The sequence below is a fragment of the Purpureocillium lilacinum genome (assembly GCF_023168085.1).
Source record: "Purpureocillium lilacinum CBS 284.36 DNA, scaffold_1, whole genome shotgun sequence".
NCBI classification, from domain to species: domain Eukaryota; kingdom Fungi; phylum Ascomycota; class Sordariomycetes; order Hypocreales; family Ophiocordycipitaceae; genus Purpureocillium; species Purpureocillium lilacinum.
In genome coordinates, this window is record NW_027072111.1 from 6,729,639 (window position 1) to 6,748,087 (window position 18,449).

At 61.9% G+C, this 18,449-nt stretch overlaps 7 protein-coding genes across 7 annotated transcripts; 3 read left to right on the forward strand and 4 right to left on the reverse strand.

Annotated features, from left to right (window-relative positions):
- Positions 1-1,120: 1,120 nt before the first annotated feature.
- PLICBS_001651 (sedoheptulose-7-phosphate:D-glyceraldehyde-3-phosphate transaldolase) lies at positions 1,121-2,739 on the forward strand (the record flags this gene model as incomplete). Its single annotated transcript, XM_018317264.2, has 6 exons — positions 1,121-1,159; positions 1,443-1,461; positions 1,523-1,534; positions 1,697-1,980; positions 2,042-2,425; positions 2,503-2,739. The coding sequence occupies 6 exons, from the start codon at positions 1,121-1,123 to the stop codon at positions 2,737-2,739; spliced, it is 975 nt and encodes a 324-aa protein (XP_018182789.2).
- Positions 2,740-3,437: 698 nt separating this feature from the next.
- PLICBS_001652 (uncharacterized protein) lies at positions 3,438-4,742 on the reverse strand (the record flags this gene model as incomplete). Its single annotated transcript, XM_018317263.2, has 1 exon — positions 3,438-4,742. The coding sequence occupies one exon, from the start codon at positions 4,740-4,742 to the stop codon at positions 3,438-3,440; it is 1,305 nt and encodes a 434-aa protein (XP_018182788.2).
- Positions 4,743-6,509: 1,767 nt separating this feature from the next.
- Positions 6,510-7,025, reverse strand: PLICBS_001653 (uncharacterized protein; the record flags this gene model as incomplete). The annotated part of the gene is made up of 2 exons (XM_018317262.2): positions 6,510-6,913; positions 7,001-7,025. The coding sequence occupies 2 exons, from the start codon at positions 7,023-7,025 to the stop codon at positions 6,510-6,512; spliced, it is 429 nt and encodes a 142-aa protein (XP_018182787.2).
- Positions 7,026-7,679: 654 nt separating this feature from the next.
- Positions 7,680-8,247, reverse strand: PLICBS_001654 (uncharacterized protein; the record flags this gene model as incomplete). Its single annotated transcript, XM_018317260.2, has 2 exons — positions 7,680-7,756; positions 7,818-8,247. The coding sequence occupies 2 exons, from the start codon at positions 8,245-8,247 to the stop codon at positions 7,680-7,682; spliced, it is 507 nt and encodes a 168-aa protein (XP_018182785.2).
- Positions 8,248-10,348: 2,101 nt separating this feature from the next.
- On the reverse strand, positions 10,349-11,845 carry PLICBS_001655 (uncharacterized protein; the record flags this gene model as incomplete). The annotated part of the gene is made up of 1 exon (XM_018317259.2): positions 10,349-11,845. The coding sequence occupies one exon, from the start codon at positions 11,843-11,845 to the stop codon at positions 10,349-10,351; it is 1,497 nt and encodes a 498-aa protein (XP_018182784.2).
- A 981-nt stretch (positions 11,846-12,826) lies between these two features.
- Positions 12,827-14,883, forward strand: PLICBS_001656 (uncharacterized protein; the record flags this gene model as incomplete). Its single annotated transcript, XM_065599879.1, has 5 exons — positions 12,827-12,883; positions 12,960-13,900; positions 13,952-14,064; positions 14,110-14,326; positions 14,391-14,883. 5 exons carry the CDS (start codon positions 12,827-12,829, stop codon positions 14,881-14,883), a joined length of 1,821 nt encoding a protein of 606 aa, XP_065455951.1.
- Positions 14,884-15,624: 741 nt separating this feature from the next.
- PLICBS_001657 (cholesterol esterase) lies at positions 15,625-17,660 on the forward strand (the record flags this gene model as incomplete). Its single annotated transcript, XM_065599880.1, has 5 exons — positions 15,625-15,656; positions 15,719-15,798; positions 15,852-15,947; positions 16,010-16,305; positions 16,368-17,660. 5 exons carry the CDS (start codon positions 15,625-15,627, stop codon positions 17,658-17,660), a joined length of 1,797 nt encoding a protein of 598 aa, XP_065455952.1.
- Positions 17,661-18,449: the final 789 nt, after the last annotated feature.

Here is an 18,449-nt window from a genome sequence, read left to right on the forward strand (position 1 = left end):
GGACGCCGCCGCCGGCACGAAAGGGGGCTGCTGCTGCTGCTGCTGCTGCATGCATGCATCCAACAATTCCGCCGTCGTCCGGCAACGAACGAACGACCGACGAAACGGAAGACGACAATGGAACGCGGGCGACAGACAGGGGGGTCGTCGTCGAGGTGGTGGTGGTGGTGGTGGTGGTGGTGGGCTTGGTGGGGTGTTTGCGGTTCCCCCGGTGGAGCCGGTGGTGGATGTTGGATGGAAAGGTTGGTGCGGCAGGGACGGAGCACAGGCGTCCGGCGGGCGGGCGCGCGGGCCATGAAGTCATTGGTGGAGGGGCACGCCCCCGTGGGTGCCGTTTCTGTTCGCTGAGACGGCATTCGGGCCTGAGGTGGCGGGCCACAGTTGAGGGCCACGGGTGAGGTAGGCTTGGTAGGTAGGGAGGTCCCCAACGCAAAAAGGTCCACTGTGAGGTCACTCTTGGCGGCGCTGCGGGCACCCGACTCGCCTGTACAGCTGCCCGGAGCAGCTCACCTCACTTCCTTCGCTGGAGCTGCTGAGTGATGACCAGGGACGCACCCAGACGACGGGCACTGCAGCGGGCAAGCCTCCCCGGACGGAGCCCAACGTGAATGCCCGCGCGCCGCCAACGCCGTTCATCACTGGACTGTGTGTCCCGCCATGCCGCTGCAATGCCCGCCCGCCCGGGTACCCATGCGGTGAGGTGGTTCCCAGGTTGCCCCTCCATCCAAGCCATGCCATGCCATGCCATGCCATGCCGTGCCATGCCCACGGCTCCCGGTCGTCGGATGCTGTGGACATGGGAACCCCACGAGCGGGCGGGTATTGGGGAGCTGCTTGCTGCAGTACGTACTCGCTGCCAGGAGAAGCCCCAGAAGGAGACGGCGGGCGTCGGCGGATAATTAACCACCCATTATATCATCGCCTCCAAACCTTGTCCCAGGCCCGTCCACCCGGACGACTCTGCTCCCTCCCCCTCCTACATTTCCCCCCCCCCCCTTCCCTTTTTATTCCGCCTTGCCCGCCACATTCACCTTGCCACAAACCAATTGCCCATACTTTTTTCCCCCCTCTTGCTCGAATCATCCTCCTCCCATTTTCCAATCCAACGACCTCGCCCATCATGTCCAACTCTCTCGACCAGCTCAAGGCCACCGGCACGGTATGTTGAATCACCCTCTGCTGCTGCTGCTACCGGCTACCCCGCCATGTCGCCCGCTCGCTGCCCCTCCATCGACGCCCGCCGCTGCCGGTGAGGGGAGGGGAGGGGAGGGGAGCTCACCTGCGAAACCCGGACCCCCGGGTGGCGAGGTGTCTCTCCTGCGGTGATGCGCGCGAGCATGATGCGCAACCACGACGTGGGCGTTCGCGGAGGAGCTGCGCTGGCGATGACGTTGGAAAGAGTGCATTTGCTGACTTGCCGTCTTTTTGTTTTCTTCGAATAGGTTGTCGTGTCTGACTCTGGTAAATTCCCGCATTGCCCGCGTCTCAGCCTGGAGTTTGTCTGCTAACACGGCCTTGCTAGGTGACTTTGCCTGTTCGTCCTCCCCTCGCCGATGCTCCCCGCCTCCGCGATCCGCTTCGCTGCCCACGCAGGCAAACGGCAATGCCGCCAGCCCCCGCCAGCGCAGGCGAAGCGAAGCGGCACGGGCAACCCCTTTGAAAATTGCGCGGAAAGCTGACTCGTCACTGCTTGCAGCCATCGCCAAGTACAAGCCCCAGGATGCCACGACGAACCCGTCCCTGATCCTCGCCGCCTCCAAGAAGGCCGAGTATGCCAAGCTCATGGACGTGGCCGTCGAGTACGGCAAGGCCCAGGGCGGCGACATCAACTCCCAGGTCGAGCACGCCCTCGACCGCCTCCTCGTCGAGTTCGGCAAGGAGATCCTCAAGATCGTCCCCGGCAAGGTCTCCACCGAGGTCGACGCCCGCTACTCCTTTGACACCAAGGAGTCGGTCAACAAGGCTCTGCACATCATTGACGTGAGCGGCCCTCAGAGTCCATACGTTTGAAAGTGTAACCGCTAACACGCCGTCCGCACAGCTCTACAAGGAGCAGGGCATCCCCAAGGAGCGCGTCCTCATCAAGATCGCCTCCACCTGGGAGGGCATCAAGGCCGCCGAGATCCTCCAGCGCGACCACGGCATCAACTGCAACCTGACGCTCATGTTCTCCCTGCCCCAGGCCATCGGCGCCGCCGAGGCCGGTGCCTTCCTCATCTCCCCCTTCGTCGGCCGCATCCTCGACTGGTTCAAGGCCCACAACAAGAAGGAGTACGCCAAGGAGGAGGACCCCGGTGTCGCCTCGGTCCGCAAGATCTATGACTACTACAAGAAGTTTGGCTACAAGACCATTGTCATGGGCGCCTCGTTCCGCAGCACGGGCGAGATTACCGAGCTCGCCGGCTGCGACTACCTGACCATCTCCGTGAGCACTCACCCCGACCCGTTCCCAAGCCGAGTCTTGAGACATGCTCCGATCAAATGCTGACCTGCCATGCCTAGCCCAACCTGCTCGAGGACCTCATGAACTCGACCGAGGCCGTCCCCAAGAAGCTCGACGCCAGCAACGCCGCCTCCCAGAACATCGAGCGCCGCTCCTACATCAAGGACGAGGCCCTCTTCCGCTTCGACTTCAACGAGGACCAGATGGCCGTCGAGAAGCTCCGCGAGGGCATCAGCAAGTTCGCCGCCGACGCCGTCACCCTCAAGGGCATCCTCAAGGAGAAGCTGTCCAAGTAAATGGGGAAACGCGGATAAAAAGGTACATGCTGGCCGTATTTTAATAAGGGGAAAATGAAGGAACACACAAGGGAGGAGTTCCGCCGCCGGGATTGGGAAGGAAATCTTATGATTGCAACGAATTAAGGACGTATGGATGGGCTGGCCTGGCCTGGCCTGGCCTGGGGGACAGAAGAGTCTCGTGCTGAGTCGTGTGTGCGGGTCTGCTAGGCGTGCTGGTTTGCCGCGGACGCGCCCACGGCGGTAAATTGTCTACATGTCTGCGTTTGTAGGTAGATAGATAGATGGCGCGGCGAATGTTCGTACCTGGCCTCGACGGCTCCTCCGGATCTGGAAGTGCGTGATGGAGTGTAGGTGACTGTTCCCCTTAGCTGCGGTCTGTGGCGATTTGGACTGCAAGATGGCACAGGCTGAACACTTCACGTTGACACCGATACGCACTCCTGAGAGTGTATGATTCTTCAAGTATTCCTTTCTTCCGTTCTCGAACGGGCATAACCTAATACTCGTCTACAACGCATGCTGGATTCCTCGTGCCGAACAACGCCGTGTATCCCACCCGTATGCAAGCCACGCGCCCCAAAACACCAACCCAAACGCCGCGCAATGGAAATTCGAGGCCGGAGAGCGGATCTCGGGAGAGAAGAAGAACAGAACAAAAAGCTGAATGAGGCAACAAGGGCCAAGGGCGCCCGTCGTTACGACTTGTTGCGCATGCCCTGCCGGCAGACGACCTGGAGGACCGTGTGCTTCCACCCGGCGTCGGCGCGGGCGTCGGACCCCTCGATGATCATGGCGGTGAGGGCGCCGCCGTAGACGCAGCCCGAGTCGAGGCCGAAGACGTGCTTGCCCTGGACGAAGCCGCGCTTTGCGTCGTGGCCGTAGATGACGGTGCGGCGCTGGTCGCGGGCGAGGCGCTTCTGGTGCTTGTCCCAGGCGCTGGTCCACTTGCGGCCCGAGTGGTCCTCGATGGGGATGGCGACGCTGCGGTCGGCTTGGGCGTCGGCGTCGGAGTCGGTCGCGTCGTCGCTTTCCGTGTCGCCGCTGCCTGGTGCCTCGTCCTTCTTCTTCTTCTTCTTCTTGGGCGACGAGGCGCCAATGTTGGGGTTCACTTCTTTGCGTTCTTGCCGGCGGAGCTCCTCGAGGGGGTACCGCACGGTGCGCATGTTCATGACGGCCCAGGGGTCCTGCTTCTCGAGCCGCACGCCGGGGACGAGCCCCGCGTGGACGACGTACAGGGGCAGGGGCTCGGCGGTGAGTATGACGGGCAGGGCGGCGAGCCAGGCGACCTGCTCGGGGGAGAGGGCGCGCGCGACGGCGAGGTCCTCGGCCTCGCCGCGGTGATGGGCGAGGGCGTCGTCTTCGGTGGCGGCGAGCTCTGCGGCGCTGACGCCCGAGAGGTGCGCGCGCTCGGCGTGGGCGAGCAGGACGCGGTCCTCGTTGTTGCCGCGGACGGCGCTGGCGCCGAGGGCCATGAGGCGGGCGACGACGGCGGCGGACCCGGGGCCCTTGTTGACCATGTCGCCGACGGAGACGACGTGGTCGGTGGCCGGGTTGAATCGCGCCTTGGCGAGCAGCTCGTCGAGCTCCACGTCCATGCCGTGGATGTCGCCGACGACGACGAGGCGGCGGCCGTTGGAGGGCGTGGGGAGCACGGCGGCGGGCAGCGCGCCGAGGAGCGTCACGTTGTCGTAGCCCGGGCGGGCGTACTGCCCGTACGACATGGGCAGGTCGGCGGCGCCGGGCTTCAGGGCGTCGTCGTGGCCGTCGGCCCCGTCGAGCATGATGTTGTTGCCGAGCGCGGGCGGGGGGTTGGTCCTGTCAACGCCGCCTTTGCTGTTGCTGCTGCTGCCGCCGCCGAACGCGCCGCCGGGGTTGTTGGTGACGGGCGAGTCGTTGAAGAGGCGTGTGGTGCAGAGGTAGACGCCGGCGAGGAAGAAGAAGGTGGCGGCGAAGACGAGGGCGCGGTGGAGGGCCTGGTGGTAGGCGCCCATGGCGATCATGACGCCACGAGGGGGCCGGGGGAAGACGTGGTCGTCGAGAAGACGACGTCCCGGGAGAGGGGGGGGGTCGTGGGGGGCGGGCGGGTTTGCGATCGTCAGGGCCGCAGACCGGAGCTGGGGTGGTTGCAGTTGCTGGGTGCCGCCGTCGCAGCGGTGGGTGATGACTCGGCCGAGAGTGAATGTCAGATGTCGCTTTGCCGCCAGTCCCGCCAGCCAGCCAGCGAGCGCGCGTGTCGTCAATTACCTCACAGACCCGCGACTCGTCGGCGAGGGGGATTGAGTCGCTTGGTGAAGATGCGAGGTTGAGGTTCAGGGACAGCAGCAGTCGTCGGTGTTGTGTTGGAGGAGGATTGTTCGTTGCCACTGGGCCCAGGCGCCGGCAAGAAAAGAAAGTTGGGCGTGCTTGCCTCAGCGACTCGTCGGGAATTTGAGTTGCCAAGCGCCGGGCGCCCGGGCAGACGGGGTGTTGCCGGTGAAGATTCGGGCCGGACTGGGCTTGCGAGCTTCCCAAGTCAATACGTAGAGTGCAGTGCAAACAAATAACTTGTCTTTGTTTAACTACTGTACTGTACAAGAGTTACTGTACGAGACGGTTCGTCACATCACGGCCGAGAGGCAATGGGCGGCGTCAGCCACCTCGACGCCCGGCCAAGCGCCAACTTACAGGTGCATATGCACCTGGCGTACAGCAGGATATCGGCCCTTCGGCACGTAGGCGCGCCGCGCCGCGCCGACCTCGTTGGGCCGCCGTTTCCTTCTCCCCGGTGAACGCGCGGCCGAAATAAAGTACATCCATGGATGCATTCTACGAAGTGATGGGAGCCTAGCCGGCGGTCAGGCCTCCAGCGCGCAAAGTGCTCAACAATACACATAGTCAACTACATCCAGCGGATATGTAGAGAGAGAGAGGCGGAGCGCCTCGCGCGCAGCTTGTTGCGCATTGCTTGAAGCTTGTCGTTTTGCGCAAGGGAAGAAGGGGGGGGGGTTTCACTACCGATCGTGGGTCGAGTTTCGACAGTCGCGAGTCGAGACCGCCGACCGCATGCGGTCGTCGCCCGCGGCGGCGACGCCACGCCGTGCTCGTGCCGCTCAGCGCCGTGCCGCGGATAGGCCGGCTCGCTAGCTTTCCAATACTTTGCCCGTTGGCGCGCCCTGCGAGTTTGGCATCTCGCGGCGCCGATGCGGCCGCCTGCAACGACGACAATCACACGGGTGTTTGCCTCTGGCCGGGCCCAGCATAGCGTGCCAGAGGGCAGGCACTCCCCATTTATTGAACTCGCACACTGCGGGTCATGCAGCATCCCGCCTATCTTTGGGAGATTCGTAGGAAGAAGATGCGCCCTATTTCTCGACAGCGTGCCTGGCTGGTGCACGTGGCCAGCCCGGCTGCTAATGGCTCCGCGCTCGCATGTGGTGGTGCCGTGCCGCTGAGCCGCTGGGTGAGGCCATCGTCACACTCGCTCGGACAATTGTCGCCATGTCTGTGATTGAGCAGTGTGGTCATTGAAAGCTCCTTGCAAGACGCCCGCCTGCCTCGTACAATATGGTACAGATATGGTACATGTGCGTGCGCTGTGGAGAGACGCGGCCCGGAGTGCTGGCCGCTGGAGCATTCTCCGGGCACGGCGGACAAGATCCTCCAACAGTCCATCCGCCTCTCGGATATGTATTCGATTGTTGAAACACCAAAACGCCGTCCCAATGTAGCCCTTCTCGTCTCGTCTCGTCTCGTCTTGTCTCTCCCCCTTTTGCCGGTGCCATCCATCATCACCTCTGGCCACCCTGCTGTTGCTGTTGCTGCTGCTGCTGCTGCAGGCGAAACTTTTCATTCTCCACGTCGCGCCAGTCCGGCGGAATCGGCTCGTTGCCGCTCGTCTCCTTGACGCCGCCCGCAAACGCCGACCTGCCCGCGTACAGCTGGTAGCCCCTGCCGGGGTCGGCCCCGTCGGCGCCGCCGCCGCCCTCGATGGAGCGGTACGTGACGGGCATGTTCCCGCGGAAGCGCTTGCGCATGTCGACGAGGCCGCGCTTGCAGTCGCCGTAGCCCTTCTTGAGCTGCTGGCACTTTGTCGGGAGCGTGTCGACGAGCGGCTCGCGGAGGCAGTCGGACGCCTTGTTGCGGTGCACCATGACGCAGTCCGACTCCTGGAGGCACTGCGCGAGGGCGTCGCCTGCAAGACGGGTTTCTTTCTGTTAGTCGCTGCTTGGCTTGCGATGGCGCAAGGAGGGGGCCGGGGGGGTTGGAGGGAGAGACGCACGCAGTTCTTGACAGGAGCTCGGCATTGTGTGGGCGGACGGGTGCGGTTGTCGTGTGCGATGGGCGATGCGAGAAGAGCGGGCGTCGTGCTTGCCGTGGCTCGAATCTGCTGCTCCTGCCGTTCGGCTTCCCGGCGGTGGTGGTGTTTTGGAGCAATTGTTGCGGTCGGCCCTTGATTGGCTGGCCGGAAGGGGGATCACACAACCCCGGCCCGCCACGTTAGCGTCTACTTTCCGCCGCCAATTCCAACACCATCCGTGTAATTGAACGACGCATCAAGGCGTTTCGTGTACCTGACTTTCTGCGTCTTTTTGCGTCCAGATATTGATAGAGGATGACGAGGTAAAAGCACTTCCTGTCAACCATTGCCCCGGACCCAAGTACGCAGTCCCCAAAACCGATACCTTCCTAACAATTCACCAGCTGGTTGCCCTGTACTGCTGCGTCTGACGTTTCTTAGGTTGCAGAGTCGGTTGGTCTGCAATTCATTCAATAACTGCTACAAAGTCTATGTCTAAAGTCTATGGTCTATCATGTAGAGTCTATCCTTGATTGATACAACGCCCATTTGCCCCCCGAATGCAGCATTAAATCGCCTCCTTAGTCTAATTCCCCCTTGCTTTTGAACGCCCGCTTTCCAAAGACACATAAATATTGCATCACGAAAGAGTAAGCCCGCGTCACCAAGCATCCGATTCCAGTCGCGATGCGTCTCCGTAGCCCGGCGTAAAGTACAGCTTGGCGCCATCTTCGTCACCTAATGCCACCAGTTATTAGCACAAATTGCATCCGATCTCGACACAACACACAAGACTCACATTGGTACGGCCGTCTGTTTTGCTCACAGTACAGAAACTTGATCTGCTTCCTCTGCAAGAGCTCGAACAGACAAGGCGCCAGGCCAGCGTCCCGGAAGGGCAGGCTGACGGCCTTCTTGTGGACAATGTTCCTGCCCTGCTCCTTGAAGACGCTGCGCATGACGGGCCGCTTCAGGCTGAGCGCGTCGGAGATTTTGAGCTCGGGACATGAGAGGTTCTGCGCCAGGTCGCTCTGCAGCCGGCTCTCGTAGCCCCAGGGGCAGTCCACCCAGCAGACGTCGATGAACTGGTCCCTTGGGTCGCGCAGGATGAGCGTCCGCACTCCGGCGGCGTCCTCGGCGACTCGCAGCGGGGTCGGGGGCTTTATGTTTGGGCATGCCACCTGTGAGGGTCGGACCCGGGATTGCATCTGGCCTCTGATCAAGATCATGTTGTGTCGAGCTCTATAGTGAGAAATGCCGTGCTGTGTTTGTTCTTTCGTGTCGTGGGCTCGGTCTCGTTGGTGTTTGATGTCAAGTCTTTTTTATTGCCCAGCCTGTACTTTATGCTGTGTCCCCCGCGAGCGACAAATATGATCCCTTTTATATCGCGTCCTAGCGGTTTCTGCAGCACACTCGACGCGCTGCAGAAAAATTTTACGACTGTTACCTGATCCGAGCCGGAGGCAGCTGCCCTCATTACGATATAGTATCATAAGGTGGCTGCCTCTCGCCTCCAGGCCACCAACATTCTGGAACAGACTGTTTGCGACGCTGGAAAAGAAAAAAAATTCGAAACAGCGGCATTTAAAGAGCCTTGCTCTGTGTTTTGGCTTTCTGAGAGCGTTTGTGAAACAGCTGCTGCTGCTGCTGCTGGTGCTGCCGCTGGCGCTTCGTACTGCCATGCATGCATCATGCACCACGTACGTGCGCCAGCCGCCGCTACCCGGGTTCGCTGCTCTTCGTGAGAATGATCTACGCATATGTAGCCCTGCAATTGGCAGAGTCCCTCTGCTCAGTGCAAGATCGATGTGCGCATGTAAGCCGAGTGCCTCCAAAACCTATCGGCCACGAACCGCGCAGACCGCTGTGATTCCGTTTGCGATGGCAGAGCCCGTTCATGTCTTACGGGTCAAGGAGAGAACACGGCTGCACGGAGTCGCCGGCGCCGGTGCGGCAGCGCTGATTCCAGCGCGAAGGCGAGCTGAAGCCGTGGGTCGCCATCCGGCCTACGCAATCGATGGTCTGAGCACGTCCTGCATTCGATTTTCTTCACCCGGGACGGCGGATCGTTCGTCGAATCCTACAGTCTTGCTTTATCGGTCTCGCAGTGATGTGGACCAGCAAAGTGCGCCTTGCACATGGTCGGAGCTGGCCCAAAGGCTCTTCTTGCCGTTTCTTGCCGAAGCTCGCGTCGTCAACGATGACGAGCCCACGCCTTTCTGTCTCTCAAGATTTTCTGATATTCTACGCATCCCGAGGGACACTTAATAGCCGCATCAGAACATTGCTGCCTCTAGTTGCTCTTTGTACAGACACCTTGGCTTTTGCCCCGATACCGAAAGCGCGATGTGTGACTGGTACAAGACTTCACTCGCAACTCAAGTCCCGAGACTCTACAACCACGATTGACAGGTGCACCAGCCAGGTATCGGTGAAAATCGCAAAGCGCACCGAACAAGTTCCAGTACGAAAATTCCATGCATATTGAAGACGGTCCCCACTGGCTCGGACAGATGCCAATCCGCTGCTACCTACTGCTGTTTAAAGCTAGCAGCATGCAAAGGACTAGAGCCATAGGCCACGTAGCTCTTGTCTCCCAATGCAGCAACAATCCGTTCTCTATGTTTTCATCTTCAATAATTTATGTGAGTTCGCGGAGTAGCAGTTTCAACGGAGGTGTGTTCGGGGCCCGAAGGGTGCCTCCTTGGCCCGAGACGCACGAGATGGACCATGTTTGTTTTTGTGCGTGACTTGCTCGCCAACATAAACGGACGGACAGGATGTACATATTCAATAGTAATGTGGGACAGGGGTTTAGTAGGATAGGGGTAGGCTTGGCTCGCCCAGCGCTGCTATTGAAAGTGCGGGTTCGTAGCCAAAGCGGTGCTAACGAGCAATGGCTCTTAAAGTGCGGGATCATATAACTGTATACGCCTTAATGGAAAATTCCTCGCCAGTATTGATACGCGCAAGAAGGGAAGCGCGTTCTTGCAAGAGACTTGGTCAAGGTCGTGCTGCTAAATAACACTGAAACCAAAACCCGTCCCCGGAGTAAATGCTGCGCCGCCTTCCCCTTGTACGCGATGTCTCTCCACGTGTCCATCCCGGCTCATACTCACAGTCCCTCCAAGTCCTTCATCACGCATCCCAGCTGCCACTTGGTGCTTTCCAGTTGCTCCTCCGACTGCTCCAGCTGAGCCCCGGCCAGTTCCCTGGCCGTCTGCACGCCATCCCCCTCGGGAAGGCCCTCTATCCACCCCCGTATCAGCCCAATGTCCTCCTCTAGCCCTTCTACCTGGCCGGTGAGGTCCTTTCGTCTCCCGTCGAGATCTAAGCCCGTCGTCTCCACGCCACGGCCCAGGGGCAGCGGCGCCTTGCCGGGACAGTCTCTCTCTTGGCGTCGGCCTCGCACGCCGCGTACGCCCGCCGATACGTCTCGGCCTTGCTCTCCGCTTGCAGCAGCTGGATCTGCAGGCTCCGCCGGGCATCGTCGTCGGTCTCGCCGGCGTCGTTGATCTCCTGCCGGCAGCGCTTCAGGGCGCGCTCCGCGCTCATCAGCTCCTCGCGCAGCTGCCTCAACTCCCACAGCACCATCTCCCCGGGCTTCACGCACACTCCGTCGGGGCACTCGCGCTGCAGCTCCGCCTCCGCCTCGCGGTACGCCCGTACCCTGCGCCTATGGCCGCACTCGGCGCGCCAGAGCTCCCACCGCGCGGTCCACTCCTCGTCCGGCGTCGTCGCGGCGGCGAGCCGCTCCCGCCCTCGCTGGATAAGGGGGCTGTTGTCGTTGTCGTTGTCGCTTGCGTTTTGGGCGGTGCCCGTGTCCGGGCGCAGGCGGTCTGCCTTTCGCTGGGGGGCCTCGGCCGCGTACTTGGCGTTGAGGACGGCTTGCGCGCGGGCCTGGTCAACGAGGAAGGCGTCGCCGTTGAAGTGGGCGTGCGGCCAGCCGTGCTTGATATAGAGGGGCTTGATGATATCGGCGTTCCATTCGGGACCGGATTGCTCGCCGCCGCCGGGTAGCTCGGTGAGGTTTTCGAACCAGAGGACCATGTCGCGGAGGACGTTGGGGGCCGGGCGGCAGTCCATCTCGTCGAGCCAGCCCTGATCGTCGTCATCGTCGTCGTCGCCGTCGTCGTCATCACTGTCACCGTCTTCATCACCCTGCTCATCCTCTGCCTTCTCTTTATCTTCATCATCATCATCATCATCTTGGCCGTCCTCCTCGTCACTTTGCACGCCGTCCTCTTCTTCATCAGCCTCGTCCGGTTCGCTCCCCGCACTCCCTTCACCATCCACTCCGTGCCCCTCCTGCTGGTCTCCCTCCTCCTCATCCACCTCATCCCCCTTTCTGATAATGCACCCTTCATACAGGTTATGGTCACCACTCCCGCTGTTCAACTGATCGAATATGCCAATACAATGCTTTCGAGCATCGTAAATCAGCGCCGTGCGGTGGTTCCCAATATTAGACAGGGGCGTCATCCACGGCCGCATCGCATCCTCGGCCGCATCGCTGTAGAACGGGTCACGGGCCTGCCGCACGTCCTCCTCGTCGCGAAAGTCGGCAAACTCGCCGCCCTGGAAGAAGTCGCCGCCGCCGCCGTCGTCTCCGGGCTTCACGTACGGCAGGATGCTGTACAGGTAGATGATGGAGGGGTCCAGGCCGAGGGACCGGTACAGCGGCAGCAGGTGGTCGACGTTGTGCGGGCCCTCTTGGATCAGCGAGGCGTCGAGGTAGCGCATGCGCACGAGCGTCTGGTAGACTTTGAGCATGCCGTCGGCGACCTCGTGGAGCTTGGCCTTTTGTGAGGGCGTGAGGTCCTTCATCGTGACGGCGAGCGGCCGTCTGGTGTGGAGGGAGGGCTGTGATGCTAGAGAGGGGTGGGAAAGAGACACGACGGATGGAAAGCAGGCGGAATACTTTACTTATATTCAAATTACCGTTCGGAAAGCAGGGCTGGGGTATCAGGCACCAGCCCCTCGGTCGAAGCTAGCACGCTCCTCGGGGTCCACGATGTTGGTCAAGATATGGTTCAGCATTGTCGCCAAGGGCTCGGACGTTGCCTCTTCCAGTGGCTTAGTCGCTACCAAGGGTTGAGCTACGCCGCGACGGCTCGGCCCACACGAGACTGTTTATGGACTAATAAGGGGGGCGCTCAAGCCAGGAACTCACAAGTAAATTCGAAGCGCAGGCGCCGTCTGAGATGGGGGTCGATCCGATGGTCGCGGATTAAGATGCGTGGATGCGCTGCTAGGGATCGTCGCGACCCGACTCCGCGACCTGGCATCATGGAAGAGGCCTCAACTTTGGCTTCGATCGCTGGTCCAGGCCGGGGCCAGCATAGTCAACCCGACATGGGACTTTGTGAAGCAGTAAAGCAAGCAAGGAATCAAAGCACACATCTCGGGGTTGTGGACTTGTTTGCTCGCGTTGAGGCCAGTCTACGCGGACCGCAACGCGCAACGCCATCGAGTGTCACCCTACCTCTCACGCGTCCCGTCTTGCATGATCCGGGCAACAATTGTCAGCAACGTGCATGGCGATGGAGGCCCAGGGCGCGCGGGGTCTCACGCACTCATCCAAGGAAGATGACGCCAGCCCCCGGGCTCGCCTCCGCTCGTCGCTCACCGGCCTCCCTCAAACTCCCCAGAGCCAACCTGGCCCGTAGTGCAGGACAAAACGCCTCGAGCGAACGCCTTCATCGCCTCGCGTCTCGTCTCACACTGGTGATAGCATATCGACCGTGAGGGATTCCGCCCGGGGGCATACATCCGCTGTAGACGTGAACGCGGCCACGGCGGCAAGGGATGCCCCGGATCCATGCGCGGACAGCCTGCGAGCGCTGCCGCAAGAAGCGGGCAAGAGTACGGTTCCCGCCGCGAAAAGGGGGCGGCCGTTGTCGAAACGACACGCACGACACTGACTGACATGTGCCCACAGTGCGACGGCGCGAGCCCGTGCAAACGATGTCAGGAGGCCCACGAGTGCTGCGTCTACGACTTCGGCCGGCTGCAGTCTAAGGCGGTGCTGCGCGCGCAGGTGGAAGAGCTTCAGAGGTCTAACCTGGACAGCAAGGGGCAGATCAGGGCGCTTCAGAGCACCATCCAGAGCATCGTGGGGGAAGGCGAGTCGTCGGATGCGGCTGGCAGGGAGGCCGATGACAGCCCCGGCCAACGGTCAGCATCCTCTCGTGCTGCGTCTGCTGCCGTCGCGGCCGGAGATTCTGCCCGCTCGCTGTGCTTCAAGCGGCTGCTCCCGTGGAGGCTAACCTTTGTCAGATCCGCCGACTGCAACACACCCACAAGGTCTCCAGATCCGTCCACCATCCTGTCGCTCCCACCACGGCCCCTCGACGTCTATGCGTCCCAGTCGCACATAGACGTCTGGACCCGGACGGGCTGGACCGTGGCCCACATTCGCCATCTGTTCGACGTCCTCGGCGCTTGGGACTCGCTGGCATTTTGCCTCCTCTCCAGGGATGTCTTCCTGCGCGACTACCAGACCGGGTCAGGTCGCTTCTGCTCATCCGCCCTGGTGCATGCTCTCATTGCGCTGTCTGCCCGGTTGGTCAACGGCGACAACGACAACAAGGACGTCCTCCCGTCCGGGTGGGTAGGGAGCAAGATATTCCGCGACGAGGCAGCGGCAATCCTGGACGGCACCAGGGGTCCCGGCGAGCTGCCCGACGTCCAAGCTCTCGGGATCCTCTCGCTCTACCACCTGCGCCTGGGGCAAGAGGCAGATGCCCAGAGGCTTGCCGAAGCTCTCCTCGCCGGCGTCACGGAGCTCTGCCAGCGCGGGCATTCGGGCTACAGCAACGACCAGGCCGAATACTCCAAAGCGTTGGCCACGACGTACTGCAGTGCCGTCTCGTTGGTCCGGTGCGTCGATCCACATCTCACGTCGTGGTGCCGCCTAACACAGCAGCACAGCATGCTGTCGCTGACGACAGGAAGGTTCTTCGACGACCCCGATCACCCAGTCGAGGGCAGCTCGGCGCTGCACCAGCTGTCCATCGGGGGCGAAAACGACATTCCCGCAACGTGTAAGTGTTGGCGCGGGCCCTCATCGCTTGTAACTGACCGCGCAGTCCCGAACTTGCAGTCACGCAACTCGCAGCTCATCTCGGCCAAGCTCTTCCTGCTCACCGAGTGGGTGTACAAGCTTGTCTTGTCGGCTCGAACCAGCGCATCGGGCGCCGCGGCCAATGTGGCGCCCGTGTATACCAAGTGCCTGGACTGGTACTCGGGCCTGTTTGAGCTCCTCGTCGCCGACGAGGGCAGGACGCCGTTTGCGCTCTTCATCCAGTAAGCTATCGCCGGTGCATCCATGGCGGGACACGATTCGTGGTCTGATGGCCGCTATGCGCAGCATGTACTACCACTTCTGTCTCTTGTGCGTCTTCAAGCCCTTCCTGGGCACCGCGCTCGGCTGGTCCGACTTGCAGCCCAGCAAGATATGCGCACAGGCGGCGCAGTCGGTCCTGGCGCTTGCCCAGTCGTACGACGACCTCTTCACGCTGCAGCGCGTCTCGGGCTTCGTGCCGTACTTTGTGTGCGCGTCGGGCCTGCTGGGCGTCGCCATGGACGAGAGCGGGTCGCGCATGAACTCGGTGCACCTGCGGCACGAGGACGCCGCGTCGCTGCACATCGCCGGCGTCGCCGAAGCCCGCGAGCCGGATTCCGCCATGCCGGGTGGCAGCCAGAGGCCCTTTCCGGCGTTCGTCAAGATGTCGGCGCCGCGGCACGCGCTGCTGCTGCTGGCCAAGATGAGCCTGACCCATCCGCCGGCGCGCGTTGCCCACAGGTTGCTGCAGGACGAGAAGGGCACGCCGTCAGGCCACGAGTCTTCGTCGTCGATGTGATGGCGATGCCGGGGGGACGCGAGAGTGGTGATGGTGATGGACGGCGATGGAGGTCGGGGTGAACAACAGACTTATCGAGGGAGGACGCAGTTACGATTCTACAAAGTACGTATGTTCAGAGTGGAGAGAGTGAAGTTTGAAGTTTGGTGGAGGAGCATCTCAATTCCGTCCCTGATTTGATTGAGCAACTGGTGCAGGAGGCATTCTAGGCAGCTTCAGCATAGCCTTTCCATGCATGGAAAGGGGGGGGGGCGGGTGGAACTCAAGGAGCTGCGGCTCGGTGCACGTGAATCTGTCGGGCTGCAATGGCTGCCCCAGGTCGCCGTAAGGTACCTTCCATTACAGGGGGTACTAGGTATCGTCTACAGGGGGCTCACCAGCCGTACCATGGAAGCCAGTCCAACGGCGCCCCGACCACGACGTGCACCGGCCGGGCTGCTTTCAGCGCTTATTGGACATCAGATAGGCTAGGTCACAACCGCACTAAATTGTTTCCTCCTCAGGCACTTGCGTGGATGCCCGGACGCATCCATCCACCAATCGAGCCCGGCGGTCTGGCATGTGACATCACCGCCCGTCGATGTCATCGCTCTTGCAGATCCGTTGCTGAACCTCGCCGTCCGCCTCCTCGGCCGTCGCCAACATCTCGTCGCCCATCACCTCTCCAATTCCTCGCCCCGGGCATGGCGTCGACGCTGTCCGTTACCCGTCGTTACATCTGAGCGCGCGCCCCGCGACACAATGCCGGTCCCCTTTCTCGGGAGGCTGCACGCGTGCGTCGCGACCCCGCTTGCTCTGCTCCGTCCCGAGACAGCTTCGCTGACGCGGCCCGCAGCTACGAGTACCTCGCGCTCGTGGGCTCCTTTGTCCTCGTCGGCCTCGAGGCCATCATCCGTGTCCTGACGCTGGCACTGCGTGCGTGCACCCCGCCCAGCCACATGTCCGCGACCCCGTGCTGACGCGCGCAGCTCCTTTCCTCGTCGAGCTCTTCTACCGCGCCTCGCGGCGCCTCTTCAACCGATACTCGACCCCCGAGCAGAAAAAGGCCGAGAACAGAAAGAAGTGTAGGTCCAGCCATCAACCCGTGGCAGCGGTCAGGCGCTGACACGCACGCGCGCGCGCACAGCCATATCCACCTCGATCCGCGACGCGACCGACTTTGTCGAGCTCTGCCGCATCTGGGGCTACGAGGCCGAGGAGCACATCGTGCAGACCAAGGATGGCTTCCTGCTCGGCATCCACCGCCTGCAGTGGCGCAAGGGCGAGGAGGGCGCAAAGGTCAACTGCGGGCCGCGGAGCGTCAAGAAGCGCATCGCCTACCTGCACCACGGCCTGCTGATGAACTCGGAGGTCTGGGTGTGCCTGACGGACGAGCAGCGATGCCTGCCCTTTGAGCTGCTCGAGCGCGGCTTCGACGTCTGGGTGCGTGTCTTGCTCTCTACTCTGCGATACGGGTTCCAGCTGACTCGTAGACGGCCGTTTAGTTTGGCAACAATCGCGGCAACAAGTACTCCAAAAAGTCGATCCACTGCAGCCCGACCTCGGTCCAGTTCTGGGACTTTTCCATGGACGAGTTCGCCTTCCACGACATCCCCGACACCATCGCCTACATCCTCGACACGACGGGTCAGGAGAGCCTGTCGTACATTGGCTTCTCCCAGGGCACGGCGCAGGCCTTTGCCACGCTGGCCATCCACCCCAAGCTCAACAACCAGGTCAATGTCTTCATCGGCCTCGCCCCTGCCATGGCGCCGGCCGGGCTCTCCAACGGCATCGTCGACTCGCTCGTCAAGGCGTCCCCGTCAGTGTTGTACCTCATGTTTGGTCGCCGCTCCATCCTCAGCTCGGCGACCATGTGGGAGACGCTCATGTACCCGCCCATCTTTAGCTGGCTCATCGACATGGGGCTGGCGTTCCTCTTCAAGTGGCGGACCGTCAACATTTCGGCCAGCCAGAAGCTGGCGGCGTACCCGCACCTGTACTCATTCACGAGCACCAAGAGCGTGGTGCACTGGTTCCAGATCATTCGCAACAAGTGTTTCCAGATGTACGACGACGACGTCCACCAGCCCATGAGCGTCACCACGTCGAGCAAGTACTCCAAGGTCGCCAAGTACCCGACGCGGAACATAAGAACGCCCGTCGTCTTGGTCTATGGCGGCAGCGACTCTCTGGTCGACATCAAGGCCATGCTGCGAGAGCTACCGCCGCAAACGGTCGCAACGGAGATTCCCCACTACGAGCACCTCGACTTTCTGTGGGCGCGCGACGTGGACTCGCAGGTGTTCCAGCACGTCTTCGACGCCCTCGACAGCTTCACCGACGCCGAGCACACGGCCGAGGAGTACAACAGGTACTACCTGGTGCGCAGCGAGAGCCTCATCGGGTCGGGCTATTCGGGCGTGAACCACCGCGGTAGCGAGAGCGAGGCGTCGACGATTGCCGGCGACGGGCAGGCGCCTCACGAGATTCACCAGCACCTCGCAACGGAGCCCCGCCGAGGCGACGGACCGTCAATACCGGAGTCGGTGCAGAAGCCCGTCGAGGTGGACGGCGTACAGCCCCGCGACGCGGACGCGCAATCGGGGGAGAAACTCAAGGGCGTAGGCGTGCGTCGGGGAGCCGCCGCCGCCCCGCGGAATCCGGCTCTGGACAGCATCAACGAGGCCAGAGGCGTGCAAAGGGAAGGAGACGCTATGAAGAACGGCGACGCGACGTACGCGGCGGTGGCGGCTGAAGGGCCGGGCGCGAAGGAGGAGACGAAGAAGCAGCAGTGACGATATCCTCGAGCGGCAGGGGCAGGAGCGCCGGGCAGAGGAGACGCATATATGCATGTACTGTACAAATTGCGCAAAGCATACCACCACATACATAACCCTTGTTTCCTCCATTGCTCCCCAAACTTGCTCCCCAAACAAATTTGGCAGCAGAGTATATGGAGTGTTTGCGGTCCACAGGCCCGGCCGGGATAAGCGAGCCCGGGGGCCCGTGTCTCGGCCCGGGATACGTCAATCGCGGCGCCGCTTGTCTCGCCGGCGCCACACGGTCCAGCGTTGCGCCGGCAGCCATCCGGAACGCAAAAAACCGGGAGCTGCCGCCACGGTGGGGTCACAGCAGACAGGCAGCCATCAATTTCACGGGCTGACGGCGGCGAGTGCGAGGAGGCTGGTTTCTCGGGTGGCGCCGCCAAAAGGAGGGCAAGTGAGTGCCGCGAAACTCTACCGCTAGTTAATACAGTATCATCCCCGGCCATATTACTTCATATTACATTGCTAGAGAAGGGGGCGGCGCAGGGAAAGGGCGACGCGTCATGATTGGGGGAGGGGTTGTTGCTCTGCTCGTGTAAGTCGCGCCGAGTACGAGTGCATTGTGGCGTCGAGGCTGGCCTTTCAGCTCGTCTGCAGAATGACGACGACTCTGGTCCCTTTGCTCGCACCAGTCGAGGTGACCAGGTGAAGACACGATTTGCGACGGTGAGGTGTGAGTCAGAACAGAGAAGGCAGTGTTCGGCAGCGGGTCAGATGTGAGATGTCTGATCCCACACCCGCAACTCTGTCTGTTCAGCC